The sequence below is a fragment of the Diplotaxodon limnothrissa genome, linkage group LG7 (assembly GCF_057381915.1).
Source record: "Diplotaxodon limnothrissa isolate DT_005_m linkage group LG7, D_limnothrissa_male_GT1.1, whole genome shotgun sequence".
NCBI classification, from domain to species: Eukaryota; Metazoa; Chordata; class Actinopteri; order Cichliformes; family Cichlidae; genus Diplotaxodon; species Diplotaxodon limnothrissa.
The window spans coordinates 3,115,727-3,139,520 of NC_140602.1; the positions used below are offsets into that span (position 1 = coordinate 3,115,727).

Sequence of the window (23,794 nt, forward strand, 5' to 3'; positions counted from 1 at the left end):
ATGTGTTCTGATGTCAATACTGAGAATAAACTCAACAGAGAAAATGCTTCACACTTTGGCGACTACACGCAGCCACAAAGGTCAGAGAAATAGCTTTCTGAGATGTGGCTGATGACTGATGGAGGAAAGTGTACCAGCCCTTCTACTGACGTACTCATCATGCAACTGGCCTGACACTAAAGCTTCCCCTCCCTGTTCATTAACATCCTGTTGTTTTTGTTTTTATGTGATGATCTTTTTGTTAGAAGTCCGAGCATAACACAACTGATAACCTCAGAGACCCGGAAACAGCACAATCCACACACAAAGTGAACACTGGTCACCGGCCAGGTAGGATCTGGGAAGTGATGTGGGATGAGAGTCGCCATAAAGTCTCAATAGTGACAATGAAACCAGAAGTCATATTTATAGTCTCCTGTTACGGCAGCGATAACGACAAGTTTACTGAGAGGAGCTGAGAAAGAGAATTGGCCAGTGAGAAGGAATCAGATTTACAATAACAGGAACTCAGGCATTTATTAAAATTACTGATTGAGGAAGTGAGAACGCTGAGCAGACCTCGTCTGTGGTTCTTGGAAGAAAGCTGCCAGTTACAGTAAACATAAACTACACAGGTGTGAGGGAGTAAATACTGCTACTGACACATTTTGATTGTTTTACAGTTACATGGAATCACAGTTGTGCCTTTGATGTTCAACAACATAGGTGGCAAACTGCTACAAATTGTTCTCTTGGCAGTCGAAGTAAATAAAAAGAAAATTTAAAGGGTTATGTTCTAAGCAGCTCTCTGCGCTACCAAACTTTAATGCTACCATATTGGCACCTCGTCCTTGACAGCTACAGTAACCTTTGCTCAGAGTGAATGGTCAGTGAGTCGTGGCATTTATCTGAACTTCAGAAATGTGCATCTGCGTATGCGACATGTCGTATCTAACGATAAAAAAGTGGTGCAAACAAATCTTTTATCAGGTCAGTCCTTTGGTTTGTGGTGCTTACGTTTACTTGCTGTAGAGCAGCACAAGAACTCTGATAGACGTCTGTGACTGAAAACACCAAATGAGCTCCAACCCAAGTCTGACCAGCAGTCAAACTGAAAACACAGTCACCACCTGTGTTTTCGCCAGCCTTCAACACTGTAGGTTGCAGTTGTATAATTCACATAAGGACATGTGTTATAAACTATAGATGGTTTAAAAAATGCTTAACTAAAAATGAGGGTATTCTATCTTTCTCCATCTTTAAACATTATTGCAAGAACAGCAAAGTTAACTGATGCTGCTGACAAATATGGTGTAGCTGAAAAAATCTGCCACAAGTTCATTCTTGTGTGCTACACCTCTCCGATTACAGCACAACAAACATTTAAAGCTCTGCAGCACCAGGTAAGATTATGAGCAAGAAATAAATGCCACTGCTTCACCATTCACACGAAAGCTCTGAAAGGTCATTGAAAAAGTTCTTGCATAATTTCCCTTGACAGGCAGGCTGTGTGTCTAAAATGTTTCTTAGGTGACTGTTCTCACACTCGCTTATCTAACAGTCACCTGTGTGTTTGGGTTTCTGTGGTAAAGGCAGCGCTTCCTCTAGAGCTTTTTTTAATCCGTAGTTCAACAACACTTTTTCATTTTTAGACCCTTTATTTATTTTGCGTGTCTGAAAATATGACAAAAAAACAAAAAGTAAATTTTTTACACTACCTGCCAGCACTCCTCCCAAAAAGAGTTGTGTTTTCCCCGGCCGGGTAAACACAGAATGGTTATCAATCCTATAGTGTCTTTTCCATTCAGGAGTATCCATATTTATGAGAAATTACAGTCCGTTCTTCACACACACGTTTCCTTCTTGGCTGGTAAGCTCGTGTGTGTGTACCCGTGAGAGCTTTGGAGTCTCTGTATCACTGCACAAACCGGTTCCCTGGAAACTAGAGTCACCTGGTGAAGCAGACAATTGCAGGAAGGGAGGAGGGACAGGTCGCCCTACAAGATATTTATTCACGGTCACTTTCATGACTCCCTTAGAATGCTTTGAGAGCTGGCGAGGAGGGAGGAGAAAGTGAGAAGGCAGGAAAAAGCAAAGGAGGAGTTAAAGAAATGCAATAAATCACTGGTGAAGAAAGGTGGAAAAAGGAGTGACTATGATATGGAGAAGTGAGAGATAAAAATTAACCAACTGTAACAGTTCACATTTAGTCATCTGTGGTCATGCAAATTTGTTTTAAAACCCATTATTTAACCCATTTTACATTATAATGAACATTTGATCCACCCTGCTAATTTCTCTAAAATGTTATTCACCTTAAACTGACTGCACGGAGCTGAACCTTAACCTAGTCTCAGTCCTGATATAAATAAGTGTAAAGAGAGGATGCTGCTGATGTAATTCTATAATGGTGAGATAAAGAGATTATTATTCAAAAGAAAATCCACCAAAAAGACACAAAGAAAGCAAAGTAAGCTAAGTTTAATATGCAAGGCTGCCCTAGATTGAGATAACTGCTATTCAGATGTAACTCATAAATAATGGAAAAGCGTGAATGTATTAGCATGCCAAGTCACACCCCTTTAATCATATGTTCACGGTGGTGATAAAATGTGTGCGAGCTTTTCTTGCTTGACTCAGAGGCTACTGAAAGAGACCAGATGCGTCTGCCTCTGTTCAATCTCGTTCTTCCATTATGGACAATTACCAGAGAGTGATGGCTTTCTGTCGCAGGCATAATAGAGTGAAAATTAAAAGGCCTTGTAAGCGTTTTGTGTATTCAAGACAACCAGATGAGACCCTGCGTCTCCAGCTCACGGAGCAAACGTGGGAAATTGACGTAGTTCGTTGTCCATATAACACTTAAAAGAATAAGCTGGTTTTTCTGGTACCTGAATTTAATGCCAGTTTGTTGAGCTTTCATTTACCCCTGACACAAAGTAGCTGCAAAGTAGCTGCAGAATGCATCATCCATGTTCAGGCTTGGTTTCATCTTCGTCATTCACTGCTTTAGCAGTTACCTATTTGCAATACTGGGATTGTAAGCTGGGATTCCCTCTTGTTTTTAGCTTCTCTTTCAGCGCAGACTCTTCGGCTGCTAGATGCTATCTATGCAGATTGTTTTATATGGTGAGCAGTATCCTGTGCTGTTTTTGCTGAGATCACAGACCTGTGACAGTCTTTGTTTTCAGCTACAAAATGCCACACTTCTTGCCTCATAAAATCTGCACATCACTGTGCCTCTTTGTTTACCACCAGGCACCCTACAAAGCTCCAGCATGTGAAGATAAGCATGATCTGAACATGCTCTCCGGCCCATGTCTAATGAGGGCAGGCCAACTGGGTGACTGGATGTGCTACAATCCTCGAGCTGAACAACACTACGGACCCTTCCCCCCGCCCCATAGAGACAGGAAGAGATGGAAACTATAGGCTTCCTGTTTGCTGTTGCAGGGATAATCATTCTCTGGAGAAGAATGACTATAACAGACCATTTAAACATGTTTGTCATGCCAGATGGCAGACGCTAAGTTCCACAACTGATCCAAATACTGTAGCTCTACCACAACCAGGGATACTAAGAAAAATAAAGTTAGTATCAGAGGGCTATGAGAGCACATAGCTGAGATCCAAACAGCAGTGTACGCTACAATCACTGAGACCTAAGGCAGAGCTTGACTGTTGCAGTCTGTGATAACATCAACATGCCACAGTCTTTTCCTCTGTGTGCCTTTTTTCACAGCATCTTGCTCATCACAGTCATCTCATTTTTCTTGTCATCTCCTCCTTCATCCACATGACCTGCAGGTCTACCTTAAAAAACCCCCAGAAAGATCACAGCTGGTGTGGCAGAAGCTCCCAAATGTGCCAATCAATAGCATGTCTGCCCGATTACCATGCCTGACCGAGTCCTGGGAGACCTGTATGTTCATAAATGAACAACAATGCTTATTTATGATGAGCCTAAATCAACTGGATCTCAAGGGTCCAACAGATTAACTGGAGATTTGTGAAAGAGGAAACCTCTGTGCAGCATATCAGCCTGGGTATAAAAAGGCAAAAATGTCTATACAATAGTGCGTACACTATTTGCGTGAGTTCAGTGTTTGTGCCACAGAGTCCTTTAACTAGTTCTTCAACTAAAGCAGCTCTGTTTAAATTCCTTGCAAATCGCTCCTTTATAAAAAAGATTGCTATTAATAACCATTTATATTTACAACACTTTGGCAAAAATCTCACGACTTCCTGAACCTAATTGTAGCTCCAGATCCAAAAATAACCACATGAGAAATTCCCACAAACTGCCGCTAACGACTAAGTTGCTATTGCTCTTCTGATGCTGGCTTCAGTTCACGACGATTAAATCAGTGAAATGTGCCTGTTGTTCTTACGCACCGAGAAGCCGGAGGTGACAGACTGTACGGATGCCGTGTACAGAAGGTGAGCGACAGCACACGGCATTTCTGGAAGGTCGTGCCAGCAACAGTTCAGAGCTTCTCACAGTAATGCAATAGACGTGATTAATTTTAATCTGGAAATAAAGTCGTGAGGTTACAATGTGACCAACTACTACTAGAATCTACTATGAAGTGTGGGACAAGCTAACATCAGCAGTTTTCTTCTTGTTCTTTGTTAGCCAATATTTTGGGAGCAAATGTGCCCAGCTCTATAGATCTGCACATTTCTGTTCTATACTCCAAACAATTTCTTCATTCGTTAAATATCTTTGTTTGTCTCAGTTTTTTTTATTCTTATGCATCAAGTAGAGAGTAAACAAGAGAGAATCATTAATGCCAAACAGATCTGACTCAATGCATAATGGATGAAGTAAATAGATGCTGAATATAATGCCAATCAAACAGCGTGGGTAAGGACTTGTGCCTCAAACGGGATCATTGTGCTCAGCATGAATGAGCCATTCTGACTGGCAGCAGAGCCCATATTCCCAGCACAGACTTGGAATGCACAGAAAACCCCTGCAATCCTGAAAGCAAGCCTGCAGCCGAGCCCAGAGCCAAGGCTGGTGCTGTAACGAGGCAGAAAGAGAAAGATAGAAAGCAATGGATAAGATTTAACGTGACTAACTTCCTCTATAACCAAGCTGACTATGCTACTAATTTTCTGTCCTCCTCTTTCTTCCTCATTCTGCACACTCCATTTTTAAACCCACAGATCAAATGAGCTTGGTCATCTGCTTTTCTGCTCGTCTGCATTCACAAGCGCACAACACCTAACCTGACGCTTTGTAATAAAGTGTCAAACAGCATCAGCATTTGTGGTTTGTGTCATAAGAGTCTTAACAGAAGGACAAACTGCTCCACAAAAAGAGGATAAAATGACAAGGCAACCAGCTTTATTACAGCAGAGGTAGCACTGCGTCCCAAGGACAGTGACACAGCACATTTAGTTTGAGACCAGAACAAGCTTTGATCACGCAAACGTGATCAAAGTAAGCCATATTTGTAGAGTTATGCACATTTTATTCACTGTGACGCGGCTCGTTATTCTCCTTCCTCTTTTTTACTTCTCTTAAAAAAACAAAAACAAAAATGCTCTCTTCAGTTTGGTGCTATTTTTGGTCACATTACATATCTCTTCTCTTCTTTTGACGAGTTAAGATCTAACTCGGTTTTAATGCGTCTACTATTTTAGATAACATGCAAGTAGAGGGAGAAGAGTTACGAATGAAATGAACTCCTGGATTTACTCGTTGATCTTGGAGGATCCCTCTTACTGGGACCACACAGACACACTGAAGAGCCCGGCTAGTATAGAGACCAATCAATGCACAGGATTTGACAACCCCCCTGCCTCTTCTCGGCTGGAATGGCAGCCATGCTCAGAGTGTAGCTTGGTGTAGCTGACTTTAATAGTTTTAACTGTAAAGACAGTTAGCTAAAGAGTAACGCTGATAGCACCCAGCACACGAATGAAGAGAGGCGACTCAGGTCAAAGCATGAGTGTCATCCTTAGTCCAACAGTTTTATTGGTTAAAAAGCTATTGTGACTTTGCTGTTTTCAGGAAGTTTAGAGTGAACTACATGCAGTTCAGACTACATAAACTTTTATAGGATCAGAGTACAGCTGACAAGACAGGACGACTATAAATCAGAGCTGTGTTTGTACGAGGTGACACAAAATCCACACACACACTGCCTCACCTATTTTCCCACAGCTCAAATGGGAAGCAGCGTTTACCGACTTTAACAGTCTTTATATGTGTGCACGTCTAAAGAGGCTCAGTTGGCACTGCCTTAAAGAAAATTAATAGTCCTCTCCAGCTAACACAGGTCATAGCACACACACACACACACACACTGAGCTACAGCACCCACCAGAGCAGCATCCTGTGGTGAGAGCTCAGGTTTGTCTTTTGTGATGTGTGCTCCTCCCATTGTTAACCATCACCCTCAGCAGGCGTTTAATGTGTAAGTGTGCAGAATAGAGAACAGCATTTCATACTCTCTGTGGTTATGAACCACACACACTTTGTCTGTCAGCTCTGTGAACCTACCGCCCTATGGCTACAGTGTGAGCTCGACGGATGCGGGGTGCCGGTGCTGCTTGGTAAACCAGGGTAAAAATAAAAGAGACAGAAAGAGAGAGAGAAACACTGACCTTAGAGGAGGCTGTGTCCAGTGAGAATAAAAAGGTGCCTTGTGCCTCTCCCTGTGCTCTGTCGCTCACAGTAGCAGGTTGAGGCTGGTGTTAAACTGCTGCCTCACTGCATCGGTTGCATCCTCCCTTCCTTTTCACGGTCTCTCTCTCTCTCTCTCTCTCTCTCTCTCCCTCACACAGATACGTTTCAACACCCAGTCGCCCTTTAGCCTAACCTAGTCACGCTTTCCTTCTTCTTTTACCTCATGCTCCGCTCTCTCTACAGCAAATGAGGATAATAACATTCCAGCGGAGACGGAGCATATGGTGGGGAAGCGATACTCAGCCCCAGAGTAAAGCCCCCTCTGTGTGTGTGAATGTGTTTCTGCATATGCCTGTGCGTGTTGCATGGACAAGCGAACCCATTGTGTCGGGTAAGGGGAGGGCCGGTGAGAGGGGAAGAAGCCAATGGCCATACTCATCTGCCGCCCCTGCTGCTGGTGGCTATAGCACAATATAGGTGGAGAGTGTGACATGCAACAACCCCCCGCCGTGAAGAAAGAGGAGGGTGGGGTTGGGTGGAAGGCGTAAGAAAGACAATCTGAAGAGAGAGCTGATGAAGAACTGATCTCTGTGTAAAGAAAGTAGAAGCCTGACATAGCGGTTTAAAAAAATCCAGCTGTCAACTTCAGCAGCTTTCAGACTGACAGCGAGACACAAAATGCAGGTTTGAGGTAAAATAAGGGTGACTCAGTTCATAGACGTGCCAAATAAATCAGTGTCTATGGTGCCTCAAGAGGAAGCGTGTTACAAAAAGATTAGAAAATTTCAGGGCTCGCAAAATTTCAAAATCTCTGGTAGCCCTTCCGGCAGACACTCTTCAGTTTTTGGTAGCCCAAAATAAATTTAAGTAGCCTGAAAAAAAAGAGGACAATTTTTTGATTGACTTAAAAAATTGTTAAAACACAAATTACAACAACTGTAAAAGAATACAATCATCAACTCAAATATTTGGTTCTAATTGAGCAGAAATTTCTATGAACTTGTAAGAACTGTGTAGAACATGGATCAGTCTGTGTCAGATCCTGAATCTGACATTTCCACTGAAGTCACGGGTAAGAGGTAAGTGGAACCAAGATCATTTGCTTTGTTTGCAAAGGCTGCTACATTGTGCCAAAGGTAGTTCACTCTTTGCAACATCGCGCTGTTCTAAACAGCTTTTTCTTCTGCGTTTCTTCTGGACTTCTTGCTGTGCTTGGTTTATTTTTAGTAGTTTTTTTGCAATTGGCGTTTGTTCTGGGAAAGATACTGCAGACTGAGCAATAATGCATTTCTTGCATTTCTCATGGGTTCTAATGGGGTCTTTCTTAAAATTACTGGTCCCAGTAACAAAGGTGCTTGTTGACTCAGAAATCGAGGGAAAGAAGACACACCCGGCAGAACATGATGTTATTTAGCTCGTCATATTCCAGCCACAGAAATTCTTTTGTCCATGAAACCAAAAAAAGCTGCGCTTTTGTTTTTGCCTCATAGCCTGATTTGTCATATCTTTTCCGTTTTGTGATCGGCTTTTCTTTGGTGGTCCCTTCTTCACCCTGACCTGTCTTATTTGGCTCTGCAGAACTAAAATACCTGCGTAAATCCATCTGCTTTTACACAGGCACTTGCATAATGATCAGCGATTCTCTGCGCAATCAACCTGCATCACAGGTTGAAGCTTGCTGCGGGAGATTTCACTTGTCACGTTTGAATAGTAAGCTAATGAGTGATAAGACGATGTCAGAGGAACTGGTGCGCAACTAATCTGTCACTCACCAGTCAGTAGCTGCCGCTCTCTATTCACAGTTTGCGCCATCGCAAAGTGAAAGTGAAGCAAAAAACAAGCGGAAATTCAAACGCGATTTCAATATGTCACATACTGACAGCTACGTTTGCGAAATAATGCAAAAGCATTGACATATTCTTTCTTCCTATGACAGCCTGACGGGCAGGGCTGAGATGGATTTTGTTAGCCCGAACAGAAAAATCACTAGCCCCTGGACGTCGGGCTAGCGACTTTGTGAGCCCTGGAAAAAGAAACGCTTTATCAAAGGCATTCATTTACACCTTTTTAGAAGCATTTAATTCTCTCCTACAGAGTGTGCAAAGACTTCATAAAACCTGTGCGACAAGCAGCGCAAAGCTTTTAAAACCAAGGTCGTTTATGGCCAGTAATACACCTTTGAGATAAACACGCACTCTGGCTATGAAAGGTCCACCTAACATTTATTATTAACTATAAATTCCCCTGATAAGTATTTTTTTGTAACCTTCTCACTTATTTATTCCCGTATCATTATCAGTGAAAGAGGGACCCAAACAGCTAAAGCCATACCTCAATGTATTTCAATGGTTTTCATTGTCAAGTTCACTCTTAATTTTGTGACCTCTTCCAGAGTGAAACCCAACCAGAATGAAGGTAACTTTAGTTTTGGAAAGTGTCTGTTAAAAAGCCTTTTTATTACTGGTTTTTGTGGAATTTGGGTTCAAATGGAAATATGAACAGTTTTAGAGATAAAAGCTCAAAGTTAACAGTAAAGGGAAGGTTTTCATGTTTACAGTTCAGTCTCACAAAATTATCCCTCAACCTCTTGTGAAAGTTGAAATACAGGAACTAACAGGGTTTTTTTTAGCTTGATGACATGCACACACTCACACAAAAAATTCTGAGCTGGTTTTATAATCCCATAAATTCAGATGTCATCACAAACCCTTAAAGAACCACGTCAGGATTAAAACCTTCAACTGAAGACCAAGAGTGAAACAAAAAAGCATTCGTGGTGAGATCAGACTCTTTCCATCGGCGTGAGGTGGGCTTCTCTCAAACAGAAGCTCGACATGTGCCAGTATTAGACATCTTGTCACTTTGATCTCAGAAGTTACAGAAAAGTGCAGAGCAGACAGATATATGTTGTGGTCGGGGTGACTGGAGTGTTGACACGTTGAGAAAGAACACTTCTCAGAATGTCATTGCTGTCTGACAAAATGACCTTCCGGCCATGCTAAGTGCTACAGACGCACGTATAGAGAACTGTTTGCTTTCACAAACAGTTTCCTCCTCGTGGCAGTTCCCCCTATTAAGAAATGTGTGATGCACACACAATATTGCACTGTGGGTGTTCAGTACCCACGGTAAAGCATTGTGCACCGTGGGCACTTTTCCGTATTTGTTGTAAGCTTCCTTCTTGTGGTGTCTTTATTAATTCAGACTGGCAGTCACGGCGCTTCTGGCCCATTTTCTGTTCTCCTGTCCGCTCCTGTTTTCATCTCCCTTTGCCCAGTGTGTCTTACTAATGTCATTTTCTTTCAGGTCTTGTATAATTTCTTCACAGCCAGTGCCTGACATGAAGACCCATTAAAATTAAATACTTTCACGTTTTCCATGAAATGACCTGCTCACGCTGTTAGTCTCAGACACACCTTGAAACACACAGTCTGGCTGGGCCTTATTAAACAACACAGTAATTAGTGACTGAAAGGCCTAGAGAGTAATAACTACATCCAGACCTCAATATACGCAGTGTGTAGTGCTTCCTGCGGATTCTGTGTGTCCGTGAACCACATTCAGGAAATCACGGTGCTACAGAGATAATTGTATTCTCGTTTACTGCCTGGCCATTTACTGCAGAAGCCATTACAGGTCAGTTTAATCAGCACTCTCACACACAAAAATACAAAGACACATGCAGATTCAAAGGCAAGGAAGTCTTTGCTCCCAATTTTAAGAACCATAAAAATTGCAAGTAAAAGCTACGGGACAGTAATGTCAAATCTAAAAAGGTACTTAATTTAAACAGCGAGTATTTTAAAACAAGCCTCATGTTTCTTCTATGATTAGCACAGACGTGCAGGACTTCAGGCCCGCAGCGGCAGCGTTTTGTGCATGATGTAGACAATCCAAGGAGAGTTATTTAAACAAAAGGGGAATAGATTTGCTTAGCTTCCGAGATCAGACGATAGATTTGCCTCTCCGTGAATCGCTACCTTATCGTGGTGGAGGGGTTTTTGTTTATACCAGGGATCCCAGGGGCTATGTTGTCTGGGGGCTTTTGCCCCCTGGTAGGGTCTCCCATGGCAAATTGGTCCTGGGTGAGGGACCAGACAAAGAGCGATTCAGAAGACCCTTATGAAGAAAACATCGAGGGAACAGTTTACCCTGCCCGGGATAGGGTTACCGGGGCCCCGCCCCGGAGCCAGGCCCGGGGAGGGTGCCAGAGGAGACATGGGCCCATTCTCCCGCAGGCCCACCACCCACAGGAGGCGCCATAGGGGTCGGGTGCATTGTGTGCCGGGCGGTGGCCAGGAGCAGAGGCCCTGGCGGACCGATCCCCGGCTGCCAAGACTGGCAATAGGGACATGGAATGGAGCCCGAGTTAGTGCGTGAGGTTGAGAGGTACCGGCTAGATATAGTCGGGCTCGCCTCTACGCATTGCTTGGGCTCTGGAACCAGTCTCCTGGAGAGGGGCTGGACTCTGTCTCAGTCTGGAGTTGCCCCTGGTGAGAGGCGGCGGACTGGAGTGGGTATTCTAATATTCCCTCGGCTTGCTGCTGGTACGTTGGGGTTTTTCCCGGTGGATGAGAGGGTTTGTTCCCTGCGCCTTAGGGTCGGGGAACGGGTCCTGACTGTCATCTGCGCTTATGCGCTGAGTGGCAGTTCAGCCGGGGGGGTGCTGGAAGGTGGAAGGAAGTCTGTTGTCCTGCTGGGAGACTTCAATGCTCACGTGGGTAACGACAGGGTGGGTGTTTTGTTATTGGACTTCTGTGCAAATCACAATTTGGCCATAACGAACACCTTGTTCGAACATAAGAGTGTCCATAAGTGCACGTGGCACCAGGACGCTCTAGGACGCAGGTCGATGATCGATTTTGTAATCGTATCCACCAGACCTGCGTCCATATGTTCTGGACACTCGGGTAAAGAGAGGGGCTGAGCTGTAAACTGATCACCACCTGGTGGTGAGTTGGATCAGGTGGCGGGGGAGGACGCTGGACAGACCCGATGCACCTAAACGCGTAGTGAGGGTGTGCTGGGAACGTCTAGCAGAGGCCCCAGTCCGCGAGATCTTCAACGCACACCTCCGGCAGAGCTTCAACAGCATTCCGAGGAAGACTGGGGACATTGAGTCCGAATGGACCATGTTCAGCGTCTCCATTGCCGAAGCTGCTGCATTGAGCTGCGGCCACAAGGTGGTTGGTGCCTGCCGTGGTGGTAATCCCCGAACCAAATGGTGGACACCAGAGGTGAAGGGAGCCACCAGGCTGAAGAAGGAGTCCTATCGTGCTTGGTTAGCCTGTGGGACTCCGGAGGCAGCTGACAGGTATCAACAGGCCAAGCGGAATGTGGCTCGGGCAGTGGCTGAAGCAAAAACTCGGGTGTGGGAGGAGTTCGGAGAGGCCATGGAAAAAGACTTTCGGACTGCCTCGAAGAGATTCTGGCAAACCGTCAGCAACTCAGAAGGGGAAAGCAGTGCTTTACCTGCACTGTGTATAGTGCTGGCGGAGCGCTGCTGACTTCGACTGAGAAAATTGTCAGGCGGTGGAAGGAATACTTTGAGGACCTCCTTAATCCCACTGACACGTCTTCCGAGGAGGAAGCAGAGTCTGGGGATGAGGGGAATGACCCGCCAATTTCCGGGGGCGAGGTTCCTGAAGGCTCTGGACGTAGGGCTGTCCTGGTTGACACGCCTCTAAAATGTTGCGTGGAGATCAGGGGCAGTACCCCTGGACTGGCAGACCGGGGTGGTGGTCCCCATCTTTAAGAAGGGAGACCGGAGGGTGTGTTTCAACTACAGGGGGATCACACTCCTCAGCCTCCCTGGGAAAGTCTATGCCAGGGTGCTGGAAAGGAGAGTTCGTCCTCTCAAGGATACTTGAGGGTGCATGGGAGTTTGCCCAACCAGTCTACATGTGTTTTGTGGACTTTGAGAAGGTATTCGACCGTGTGCCTCGGGGTGTCCTGTGGGAGGTGCTGCGGGAGTATGGGGTGTCTGGCCCATTGCTACGGGCCATTCGATCCCTGTACAACCGTTGCAGTAGCTTGGTTCACATTGCCGGCAATAAGTCAGACTCGTTCCCAGTGGGTGATGGGCTCCGCCAGGGCTGCCCTTTGTCTCCGATTCTGTTCATAATTTTTATGGACAGGATTTCTAGGCGCAGCCAAGTGGTGGAGGGCTTTCACTTCAGCGGCCTCAGAATCTCATCTCTGCTTTTCGCGGATGATGTGGTTCTGTTGGCTTCATCGGGTTAAGGCCTCCAGCTCGCACTGGAACGGTTCGCAGCCGATTGTGAAGCAGCGGGAATGAGGATCAGCACCTCCAAATCTGAGGCCATGGTTCTCAGCCGGAAAAGGGTGGAGTGCCCACTCCGGGTTGGGGACGAGTTCCTGCCCCAAGTGGAGGAGTTCAAGTATCTCGGGGTCTTGTTCGCGAGTGATTGGAGAAGGGAGCCGGAGATCGACAGACGGATTGGTGCTGCGGCTGCAGTGATGCGGACGCTGCACCGGTCCGTCGTGGTGAAGAGGGAGCTGAGTGTAAAAGCGAAGCTCTCAATTTACCGGTCGAGCTACATCCCTACCCTCACCTATGGCCACGAGCTGTGGGTAGTGAGCGAAAGAACGAGATCGCGGATACAAGCGGCAGAAATGAGCTTCCTCCGAAGGGTGGCTGGCCTCTCCCTTAGAGATAGGGTGAGAAGTTCGGCCATCCGGGAGGGGTCAGAGTAGAGCAGCTGCTGCTCCACATCGAAAGGAGCCAGCTGAGGTGGTTCGGGCATCTGACAAGGATGCCTCCTGGGTGAGGTGTTCTGGGCATGTCCCACCTGGAGGAGGCCCCGGGGCAGACCCAGGACACGCTGGAGAGATTATATCTCTCAGCTGGCCTAGGAACGCCTTGGTGTTCCCCCCGATAAGCTGGAGGAGGTGGCTGGGGAGAGGGAGGTCTGGGCTTCTCTGCTTAGGCTGCTGCCCCCGCGACCCGGCCCTGGATAAAGCGGATGAAGATGGATGGATGGATGGGAATAGATTTGAAGTTAAATAGCTTGAGTTTTAAGTTGTCTGTAAGCTTTCCGTAAGTATTTTGTCTGGTTTCCATCCATGGCTAATGGATGGAAACATGGCTATAAAGGCTGATACAACAATATAATTTCTCTGGAAATATCAAAACCACACACACACATCAGCTAAGTGTTTCTGGTAGAAGGGGGTTGGCTAAAGTTGGCTAAAGTACCGTATTTTCACGACCATAAGACGCACTGTACTAAAAGGCGCAGTCTCAGTTATGTGTGCTATTACTGTATTTAACACACACATAAGGCGCACTGGATCATAGGGTGCATACAAGTACCGTATGCGTATTTAAAAATAAAGCGGGAGCAAACCTGAGTTCGGTACCTTACTCACATTTCTATTACCGGTAATCGTCATCATCAACAACACACAAGCATACAAGTGTGCGTATTTAAAAATAAAGCAGGAGCAAAACAAAGTTTGGTACTCACATTTTTATCATCAATCAAACCCATCGAAGTCCTCATCCTCTGTGTCTGAATTGAACAGCTGCGCTAAATCTCCATCAAACATGCCAAGTTCACTTTCTTCACTGTCAGAGTCACTTTCCGTGCCGTGCGGCTCCTCGGAAATGGTGCCGGCTTTTGCGAAAGCTCGAACAACAGTGCCAGCAGACATGTTAGCCCAAGCATCTACAATCCATTGGCAAATTGTGGCGTAACTCGCCCGGCGCTGCCTTCCACTCTTGGTGAAACTGTGGTCTCCATCGGTCATCCATCGCTCCCAGGCCGCTCGCAGCCTTACTTTGAACGGGCGGTTCACACCGATGTCCAGCGGTTGGAGTTCCTTTGTCAGGCCTCCCGGAATGACAGCAAGCTCACAGTTCATTTGTTTCACTAGTTTTTTCACATCGGCTGTGAGATGGGCACGCATAGAGTCACAGATTAAGAGCAATGGTGATGCGTGGAAAAAACCACCTGGTCTCCTTACATACACCTCCCTCAGCCAGTCTTTCATCATTTCCTCATCCATCCAGCCCTTTTCATTTGCCTTAATGATGATTCCTGCTGGAAACTTCTCTTTAGGCAAAGTCTTTCGCTTAAAAATCACCATAGGCGGCAGTTTCTGTCCATTAGCATGGCAGCCAAGCATAGCTGGACTGGCCATCGGGCATACCCGGTGGGTCGCTGGCAATTTTTGTTTTTATAGGCCGATGGATTTTTTTTTTTTAGGAAGGGTATATATAATGAAAGGTGTTGGATTGACCAATTGGTCATGATCGACTCTGGGCTGGACCAATTACAGCCGAGGAGGCCGGATGCACCCGCCCCCTTGTTTAGCAATCACGTGATTTTCACGCATTGCATGCCGGGAACTCTTGGCAAAACAATCCAAGTACCGCATCAAATGCAAGCATTTGCAGTACCGCAAAACGTTCATTCTCCGGTTCCAATACCTTCTTGTTTTTTCTTTGCCGCACAAAAAAGGAATGTACAAAACAAAAGGAGAACAATGCCGGTCCGTACAAAGACAGACTCGATGAAAAGACAGAAAAGATACGAGGAAAAAAATCAAAGGAGTGAAAGGGTCAGACCCTTACGAGCACACAGAGTGGACAAAAGACCTTAGCGTGCTGCCCAACTTTCACCACGCTTACATTTAAAATTTATAATTATACGGTTCTTGGAGTGAGTGCATACACTCATGAAGTTTAGTAACTTCAGGTCACTGCAACAAGCCCAGGTACAGTTTACCGACGGATGGGTACAGGACCTTGAAATGCACCGTGTAGAACGAAAGACCATCATACGAACAAAGGTAAGTTTACCAGTCTCACAAATCGTCGTCATAAATACACATTCGTTAACCATTTATTAATATAACCTTTGAGCTCAACGGTAATTAATTAGTAGTGGAAATAATTTCTGGTTCATTACAGAAATGTAGCAGTGACAATAATAAGATAAGATAAGATAAGATAACCTTTATTAGTCCCACACGTGGGAAATTTGTTTTGTCACAGCAGGAAGTGGACAGTGCAAAAGTTATGAGGCAAAAATTAGAATACAATAAGAATAAATACAGTACACAACTGTACAGAATAGAATAAAATAAAATACTATATACAGTAGAATAAAATAAAATAAATATACAATAAGATAAAAATAGGATACAAATACAAATACTATATACAACTGAGTAAAAATACAACGATGACAGAAAGGATTATTGCACTTAGTATTATTGCATATGTATGGATGTGTGTGCTTGATCAGTTAAAGTCTTTATTATGGAGTCTGACAGCAGTGGGGAGGAAAGACCTGCGAAATCTCTCCGTCCCACACCGTGGGTGCCGCAGTCTCCCACTGAAGGAGCTGCTCAGTGCTGTCACAGTCTGCTGCATGGGGTGGGAGATGTTGTCCAACAGGGATGACAGCTTAGCCGCCATTCTCCTGTCACTCACCACCTCCACTGGGTCCAGAGTAGGGATGGGTACCGGTGTCCGGTGCCATGATGGCACCGGTTCTGACATAAACGGTAGTAACCAGACCGAAAAGCAGCGCACATTTCGATGCTTTATTTCGGTGCTTTTTTTTTCCTGAGCTGTGACACACTTCTAGCCAATCATTTTACGTTTCCCAGGATAGTAGGCGGGGCCAGGTACGTATGTTCTTTTAGAGCAGAGCTACAGATTAAAAATGTCCAAGGCGAAGCGGTCAAAAGTCTGGCTGTACTTCACAGCAAAATATGCAAACTCAGCAGCCTGCAACAAGTGCTTTAAGCTGATACTGTGATACTGTCAAAGGAGGTAACACCTCGAATCCGATGAAACACCTGGCGACGCATAGCGTTTTTTTTAAAAGCCGAGAAATGCGCCGTATTTGATAGCTTGCTGCGAGACCTCACACTGTGCACGTTGGGTGTGTTGCCAGTTATCGGACCGGAGCAACATCCCCCAAAAACCCGAAGAATAGAGTCCTGGCCCCTAGCCCTGCCAGTGTAGCAGAAATGATGAGGATGATGATGGCAGCAGAAGCCGTTCTTCTCTGCGTGAGTCGCTTAATGTTGTCCGTGTGTAATTTACGTTGAGTAGGCTAACCACGTTATTACATTAATGCATGTAAGGTGAACTAGCAAACATCATCATAGCTACATGCGGCTGTCCTCTTGTTTGATGGCAGATACTCCCTTCACCCTGGCCAAAAAGGCTAAAATGACCAAAGAAAAAGTGGGAAACAGCTAAACATGAGAGGATTTTGGACAAAGTTTGTGTTTTTTTTCCATTGTTTAAGCACTGCTTCCAGCCAAGAGTGATACCATATATGCCCCATAGCTGCAGAAAAGGCTAACATTGTTATCTTTTTACAAAAAAAAACCAAACAGCTGAACATGAGAGGTTTTTGGACAAAGTTTGTGTTCTCCATTCTTTAAGCACCGGTTTGAGCACCGTTTAAGCACCGGCACCGTTTCAAAAGTACCGATTTGGCACCGGTATCGGATAAAACCTAAACGATACCCATCCCTAGTCCAGAGGGCATCCTAGAACAGAGCTGGCCCTTCGGATCACCCTGTTCAGTCTCTTCCTGTCCCCAGCAGAGATGCTGCCGCCCCAGCAGACCACACCATAAAAGATAGCAGAAGCCACAACAGAGTCATAGAAGGTCTTCAGGAGTGGGCCCTCCACTCCAAACGACCTGAGTCTCCGCAGCAGGTACAGCCTGCTCTGCCCTTTCCTGTAGAGGGCGTCTGAGTTATGAGTCCAGTCCAGTCTATTGTTCAGATGAACACCAAGGTACCTGTAGCTGTCCACAGCCTCAATGTCCATACCTTGGATGTTCAGTGGTTGCAGTGGAGAATGCTTGTGCCTGCGGAAGTCTACCACCAGCTCCTTGGTTTTACTGGCGTTGATCTGGAGGTAGTTCAGCTGGCACCAGTCCACAAAGTCTTGGGTCAGACCTCTGTACTCCTTGTCGTCCCCATCAGTGATGAGGCCGACTATTGCAGAGTCATCAGAGAACTTCTGCAGGAAGCACTGGGTGGAATTGTGGGAGAAGTCTGCAGTGTAGATGGTGAAGAGGAACGGAGCCAGAACCGTTCCCTGTGGGGCCCCCGTACTGCAGACGACCCTGTCCGACACACAGCCCTGAGTCCTCACATACTGTGGTCGGTCGGTGAGGTAGTCCAGGATCCAGGTAGTGAGGTGATGGTCCACTCCAGAGTTCACCAGCTTGTCCTTTAGAACCGAGGGAAGAATGGTGTTGAAGGCACTGGAGAAATCAAAGAACATGATTCTCACAGTGCTTCCAGCGGTCTCCAGGTGAGCGAGGGAACGATGTAGGAGGTGAATGACGGCATCATCCGCTCCAATGCCAGGCTGGTAGGCAAACTGAAGTGGGTCCAGTGATGAGCTTATTAGGCGCCGAAGCTGAGCCAGGACCAACCGCTCCAGGGTCTTCATCAGGTGGGATGTCAGAGCCACCGGCCTGTAGCTGTTGAGGTCCTTGGGGCGTGAAGTCTTTGGCACTGGTACAACACAGGAGGTTTTCCAGAGCTGTGGGACTCTTCCCAACCTCAGGCTCAGGTTGAAGAGGTGCTCCATCACCCCACACAGTTGGTCCGCGCAGGACCTGACGACCCTCGAGCTGATGCCATCTGGACCCGCTGCCTTCTTGCCATTAATCCTCCTCAGTTCCCTCCTAACCTGGGTGGTTGAGAGAGACAGGCTGGAGCCTTGTGTTGAGTGTGTATAGGGCTTTGGAGTTGACGTCACGCCGCAATGCATTATGGGAGCGCAGCGCCATTTTCGGGGTCTACGAATCAAACCAAACACACTGTGTTGGAACGACGACTACAAGAAAGATGCTTAAAAGCAGCTCAAAAGAGAATGAACTGTATAGAGACCGATTTCATTCAGAGGCGAAGCAGCGGTACTTGCAGAAAATAGCGTGCATTGGAAATGTGGACCAGTATGAAATAGGGCCGTGGAGTAGAAACCCTGAAGACCAACTGCTACTGACATAGCCTGACATATTTTCGTACCTTATCTGTGGAATCAGCGCGTACAAGTCGTCATTCAAGCAAAGGTAAGTCAGCTGGAGTACTGCGAGTGAAATGCGTTTGATTTCCTTGCAAACATTCAGATTACTGCAGCATAAATTCATTCATGAGGGGAAATTACAGTGAGAACATGTGGAGGCTGTTAGGTGGATAACATAGCGAGTTCAGTGCATTGATGAGACATTCTCCTGAAGGATTGTTATTCTTTATGGTTAAAGAAATTGCACTAATTTATTAATGTTTATTATAAATAATCCTAATTAAACATCTTGCTTCCATGTTTGTATCTTGTGTCACTAAAAATACATTTTATTTTAATTTTATATATTGATCAATGACCTGCAGAATCTCCTTATCATATTAAGTGATTCATAATTGTCACTTTATGCTTTCTCCATCTCTAAAGTGATGACATCCTTGCATTACCGGTACATACTTTAGGTTCATTTTCTGCAGGCAGATTTACACTATAACATGCAGCGTTCTATAGATGGACACATAAAGAAATGAAAAATTACATGTATGTGCTAACTTTCTAAACACTTTGTTACATTTATGATAAAGTAGATAAAACACATTTACGTCGGCCTTGGCTCATAGTTCTTGTCTTTAAATGAACTTTGTCTGTGTGTGTTTCAGGTCCTGCACTCTCAAAGACTGAATGAACCAGCATTGCAGCCATGGGTCACTGTGAGCATCACAGGGAAGGTTGAAGCCGCCCACTGCAGCTGCATGGCCGGAGTCGCAGAGACCTGCAGCCATGTCGCTGCTCTTCTGTTTAATGTAGAAGCAACAGTGTTGATCCGTGGCACAAGGACTGTTACAGATGAACCTGCATACTGGGTTTTGCTGGGTAATGTGACCAAGATACAGCCAGAGGTTGGCCATAAGATAGACTTCTCCTCTTCAGCTGCCCAAAAAAAGGCTCTTGATCAAAACCTAAACAGACCATCTGTAGTGACGGGGAAAAGGAGCCGTCCTCAAAACAGAAAAATCCCACCTGCTACTGTGGAGGAGTCGTCACTGCTATTGGATACTTTGCTGGAACACAGTAAAGCTGTGGGTTGTGGGAATGACCCATAATGTTTTATCTAGGGGTCTAGATTTATGCCTGTAGTGCACTGCCGTGTAAATAATTTGCATTTACTGAATATGTACTGACTGAGTCCCACTGTTCAAAAGTTGAATAAAGAAACAAACTAATTTTTGCCTCTTTTTTTTTTTTTCATTGAAACCACCTTATAGAACATCACATCAGTTACAATGTAGAATCCATGTCATTTATAGTTTACAAATGACAAAATGTTTACACAAAATCATGAGTGTTTACATGACATCACCCACTACTAACATTATTTACTGTATCTTTTGAAAAAATACAGCAATTTTAACAGCACAAGACTTAAGAACATTTAACAGGAGCAGGTTTCATTCTTCTCTGGTTTTATTATCACACTGTTCACCAAAACGCAGCAAACCTTCACCATCTTATCCAGGAGGGTCACCTCTTCACCCTCACATGGAAGAAGTAATCTGATTGGCATGGTGGTATGTTTGCAGCAGGTCCCTTGTGTAGCGCTGGAACCCAGTCACGATGTTTCATCCATTTCATAGGCTGGTTTGCTGCAATAATGCCAAATAATTAGCATCTCTATAAATAGAAGGTAGTTCTGCAAAATCACTCAGTAGGATGTTTGTTCTAATTTGCTATGAGCTCAGAGCGCATAGAAAATAATACTAATAGGCTATAAAGAGTGATATGAACATATTTAGAACTTACCGTAATGAAAATGTCTGGAGCACCAACAGATATTTGGAGATGGAAGAGAACTGCACGTCAGCTCGTCTCACAGCTGCTATCCAGGCTACACGCCTTCGTTTGGTAACATCAATACACAAGCTGCTCATGTTGCTTCCAGGTTGGGAAAGAATGAAAAGATAAACCATTTTCAAGCTTATTCTCTTGCCGGTCGTGTGATCGAACATTGCAGCCGACCACACAGCAAATACGAACCATGGCTGTTGTGTGTGACTTCGCTCCCTTTTCACTTGCGCTAGACCCCCAAAATGGCGGATCGGGCCAAAATCCTTTCCACGCCCACCCCCCGTGACATCACGCTCCAAAGCCCTATTGGATGCTGCAGTTGGGGGTGGGGGGGAGTGAGCAGGGTGAATAGAGGAGGTGTGAAGTGTCTGAGGTGGAACAGCAGCAGTGGGGGTGGGTGAGTCTGCAGCCGATGTTGCAGACTGCCTCATGGCTGAATCAAATCTGTTGAAGTATATATTATATACTGTATATGAAGTAATATTGTATGCTGTAATCGTACTGGACAATTAGTGATACAAAACAACTGTTTTATCCTGTGAATAAAAGTATGTTTTTGTCAATGTACCATAATAACAGAAGCGAAACGCAATATTGTGTCAGGACAATTCACTATTTATGCACAATAAACACAATAAATAAAGGAGCATAGCGCGACAATTTCTGTTCAGCGCCAGACTTGCTTGTAACCTATATCACCAATTATGTTATGAAAATGACTATTAACTACTAAAAAACTCTGACCTTTGTGGAAATGCTTGGAGGAGACTAACCTGTGAGCTGGAGGGTTCTGAGACGTTATATTTGGTATATCCAGACCATCCGTCGGCTCTTAGGAAACATGGCTTAAAAAAAATTCTCTTCAACGACGTAATCTGATAAAAAAAAAAAACGATCTCTTTACCCGTCGGCTTCCCGTGGCTGTCATGCGACCGGCTATTGCAGTTAATAATACAACAGCTTCTTGACATTTTTGTGTTTCTTTTTATCGCTGTGTGACTGAGTTCAATTGAAAGCCTGCGTGCGCTAGTACCTCTTGCCACAAGTTCCCAGAATCCTTTGCGGTTTTACCCCTGAATGACGTCACATTTTCAATCTTTATCCTGGTGGGCCGATCTCTAGTCAAAATGCCCGGGCCGATTTTTTGTCCCAGTCCAGCTTTGCAGCCAAGCACAACAGTAAAAGAAGACTTTTCATACCCCGTTGTGCGTATCGCTACCGTGCTGGTCCCCTTCTTCTCTACAGTGTGACTCACCGGGATGTCAAAAGTGAGCGGGACCTCGTCCATGTTTGTGATGTGGCTGGGCTGGATGTGTTTGTCGCCGATGTGTTTGCTGCAGTAGGAGCGGAAGATGGCCAGCTTTTCCTTATAATCCGCTGGAAGTTGCTGCGCTACCGTAGTCCTGGTCCGGATGGAAAAATGGCACAGTTTCATAAAACGAAAGCACCAAGACGGACCTCCTTGGAAATGTTCAATGTTCATCTCTTCAGCTAGTGAAACCGCTTTTAGCCGAATGGTGACCGTCGAAACGCTTCTCCCGCTCGTTCTTTGCTCGATGATCCACCGCTCGAGTCTTTCCTCCAACTCGGGCCACCTCGCCTTATGTCCGCGGAAACTCAGCTGCTTCTTCTTGACCTGCCGGAGCTTGTTTTCCAGCTTCCTCCACTTGCGAACCATCGATTCATTAATCTTAAATTCTCTCGCGGCTGCTTGATTTCCATGTTCCTCCGCGTAGCTGATGGCCTTCAGTTTAAACTGTGCTTCATAAGCGTGTCTCTTTGCCATTTTCAGGGTTGTTAAAACAACGATGTTCCACATAATGCACATACCTGACCTTTTATACAGGTATGTGCGATTGTCCGGTATATACGATCAACGCCCACACTTCACCCTTTAGCGTTCTCATGGTGTTCTCTACTACGTCCTCCTTACAACACACAGGGCGCACTGCGCTATAGGGCGCGCCGTACTTTTTGAAGAAAATCTAAGACTTTTAAGTGCGCCTTATGGTCGTGAAAATACGGTACAAATCGTTTCAGTGGTTTCAGACTGGGCCAAAACAAAAACCACTGTCATAATGTCTATATCACAATGATACAGAAGAAAGTGCTCTAGCACAGCTGCATTATCTCGGCACGAGCTGTTAGTTTCAGCAGTATTGCATATGTAGACTTTTACTAATGGTGTAGCTTTAGAAGATCACCATAAGTCTGGTGGTGTTTGTACAGTGTACTCGTTGTACACTGGTTGTACTGGTTCAGGCTCTGTCGTGGTTTTTGGGCTGTCACCAGATAGCATATTCACTGATTTTTATCAGAAAGAGGGTGTGTTGTTTCTTTTGTGATGCTTTTCAGAAGTTTTGTTTTTCAGATGCCGAATAATGGACCTAGTTAAGTATTCACTGTACAACCTGCAGTGTGACGTGAGTGCAGGAATTACTGTCACGTAGGTACACATGCACACTTATAAGACGAGCTACAAATCCACAGGTCTTATTTACGTTGGGTTGATGAACACAACACACACACACACACACACACACGGAGAAGGTCACATCAATGCAACAACATGCTCTAACTCTGAGACACCGCAGGTATAAGAAATGCAATCAAATAGGTGAAGCACACTCTGCTTGGTGGTAGATAAGCCATCCCTCGCTGCTGTACAGCCAAAGATGAATCAGCTGTCACACCCTCTGGATGACAGCTTAAAGAACCACTTCTGAGCTGCCTCACAGAGTCAAACAGACACACACACACACACACACACACACACACACACACTCTAAATGTACCCAAATGAAGCCTTTCTTCTATTTAAATCCAAAAATAATACAACACAAAATGTAAGGTCAAAAATATTTTGCACAGCTTATTTCAAGTATTCTTATTAAAGAAAATATCACTATAAATAATAACACAAATAATATCTTCAGCTGACTTTTAAGACTCTGTCCCTCTATTTGGGCTCTACAATTTTGTTGTACATATACAATGACAGTGAAGGGCTCTTCTGTTCTATTATACGAGTGCTTACATTCAACCCATCAGCACTGCAGTCACTTTTCAGCAGACAGTTGTGTAAAGATGAAAAACCTGCCTTCATTTCAAACAGATTTTAAGGGAGTAGAATCTTATCATCCAGATGGCTTTTAAAATGTACATTTGTGTAAATTCAACAGTTTTGTGATGTTTTGTTACCTTGTAACAAGAGAATATATGTGCATACATTTTCTTCTGTCTAATGCCTCACTACCTTCCTCCCACTCATCACACATAGACACAGTCACACA

At 45.0% G+C, this 23,794-nt stretch overlaps 1 protein-coding gene across 3 annotated transcripts in view; it reads right to left on the reverse strand.

The window, feature by feature from the left end:
* Positions 1–23,794, reverse strand: part of fgd4a (FYVE, RhoGEF and PH domain containing 4a) — a 53,779-nt gene that overhangs the window by 25,524 nt on the left and 4,461 nt on the right. For 2 of the 3 annotated variants that reach the window (XM_085359006.1, XM_085359004.1), the window contains exon 1: positions 1,698–1,998. The exons of the other annotated variant lie outside the window; for it this stretch is intronic. In XM_085359006.1, coding sequence (XP_085215132.1) covers positions 1,698–1,797 — 100 coding nt within the window. In that variant the 5' untranslated portion in view covers positions 1,798–1,998. Of the gene's footprint in view, positions 1–1,697; positions 1,999–23,794 lie in introns of those variants that run through there. 3 annotated transcript variants of the gene reach the window in all.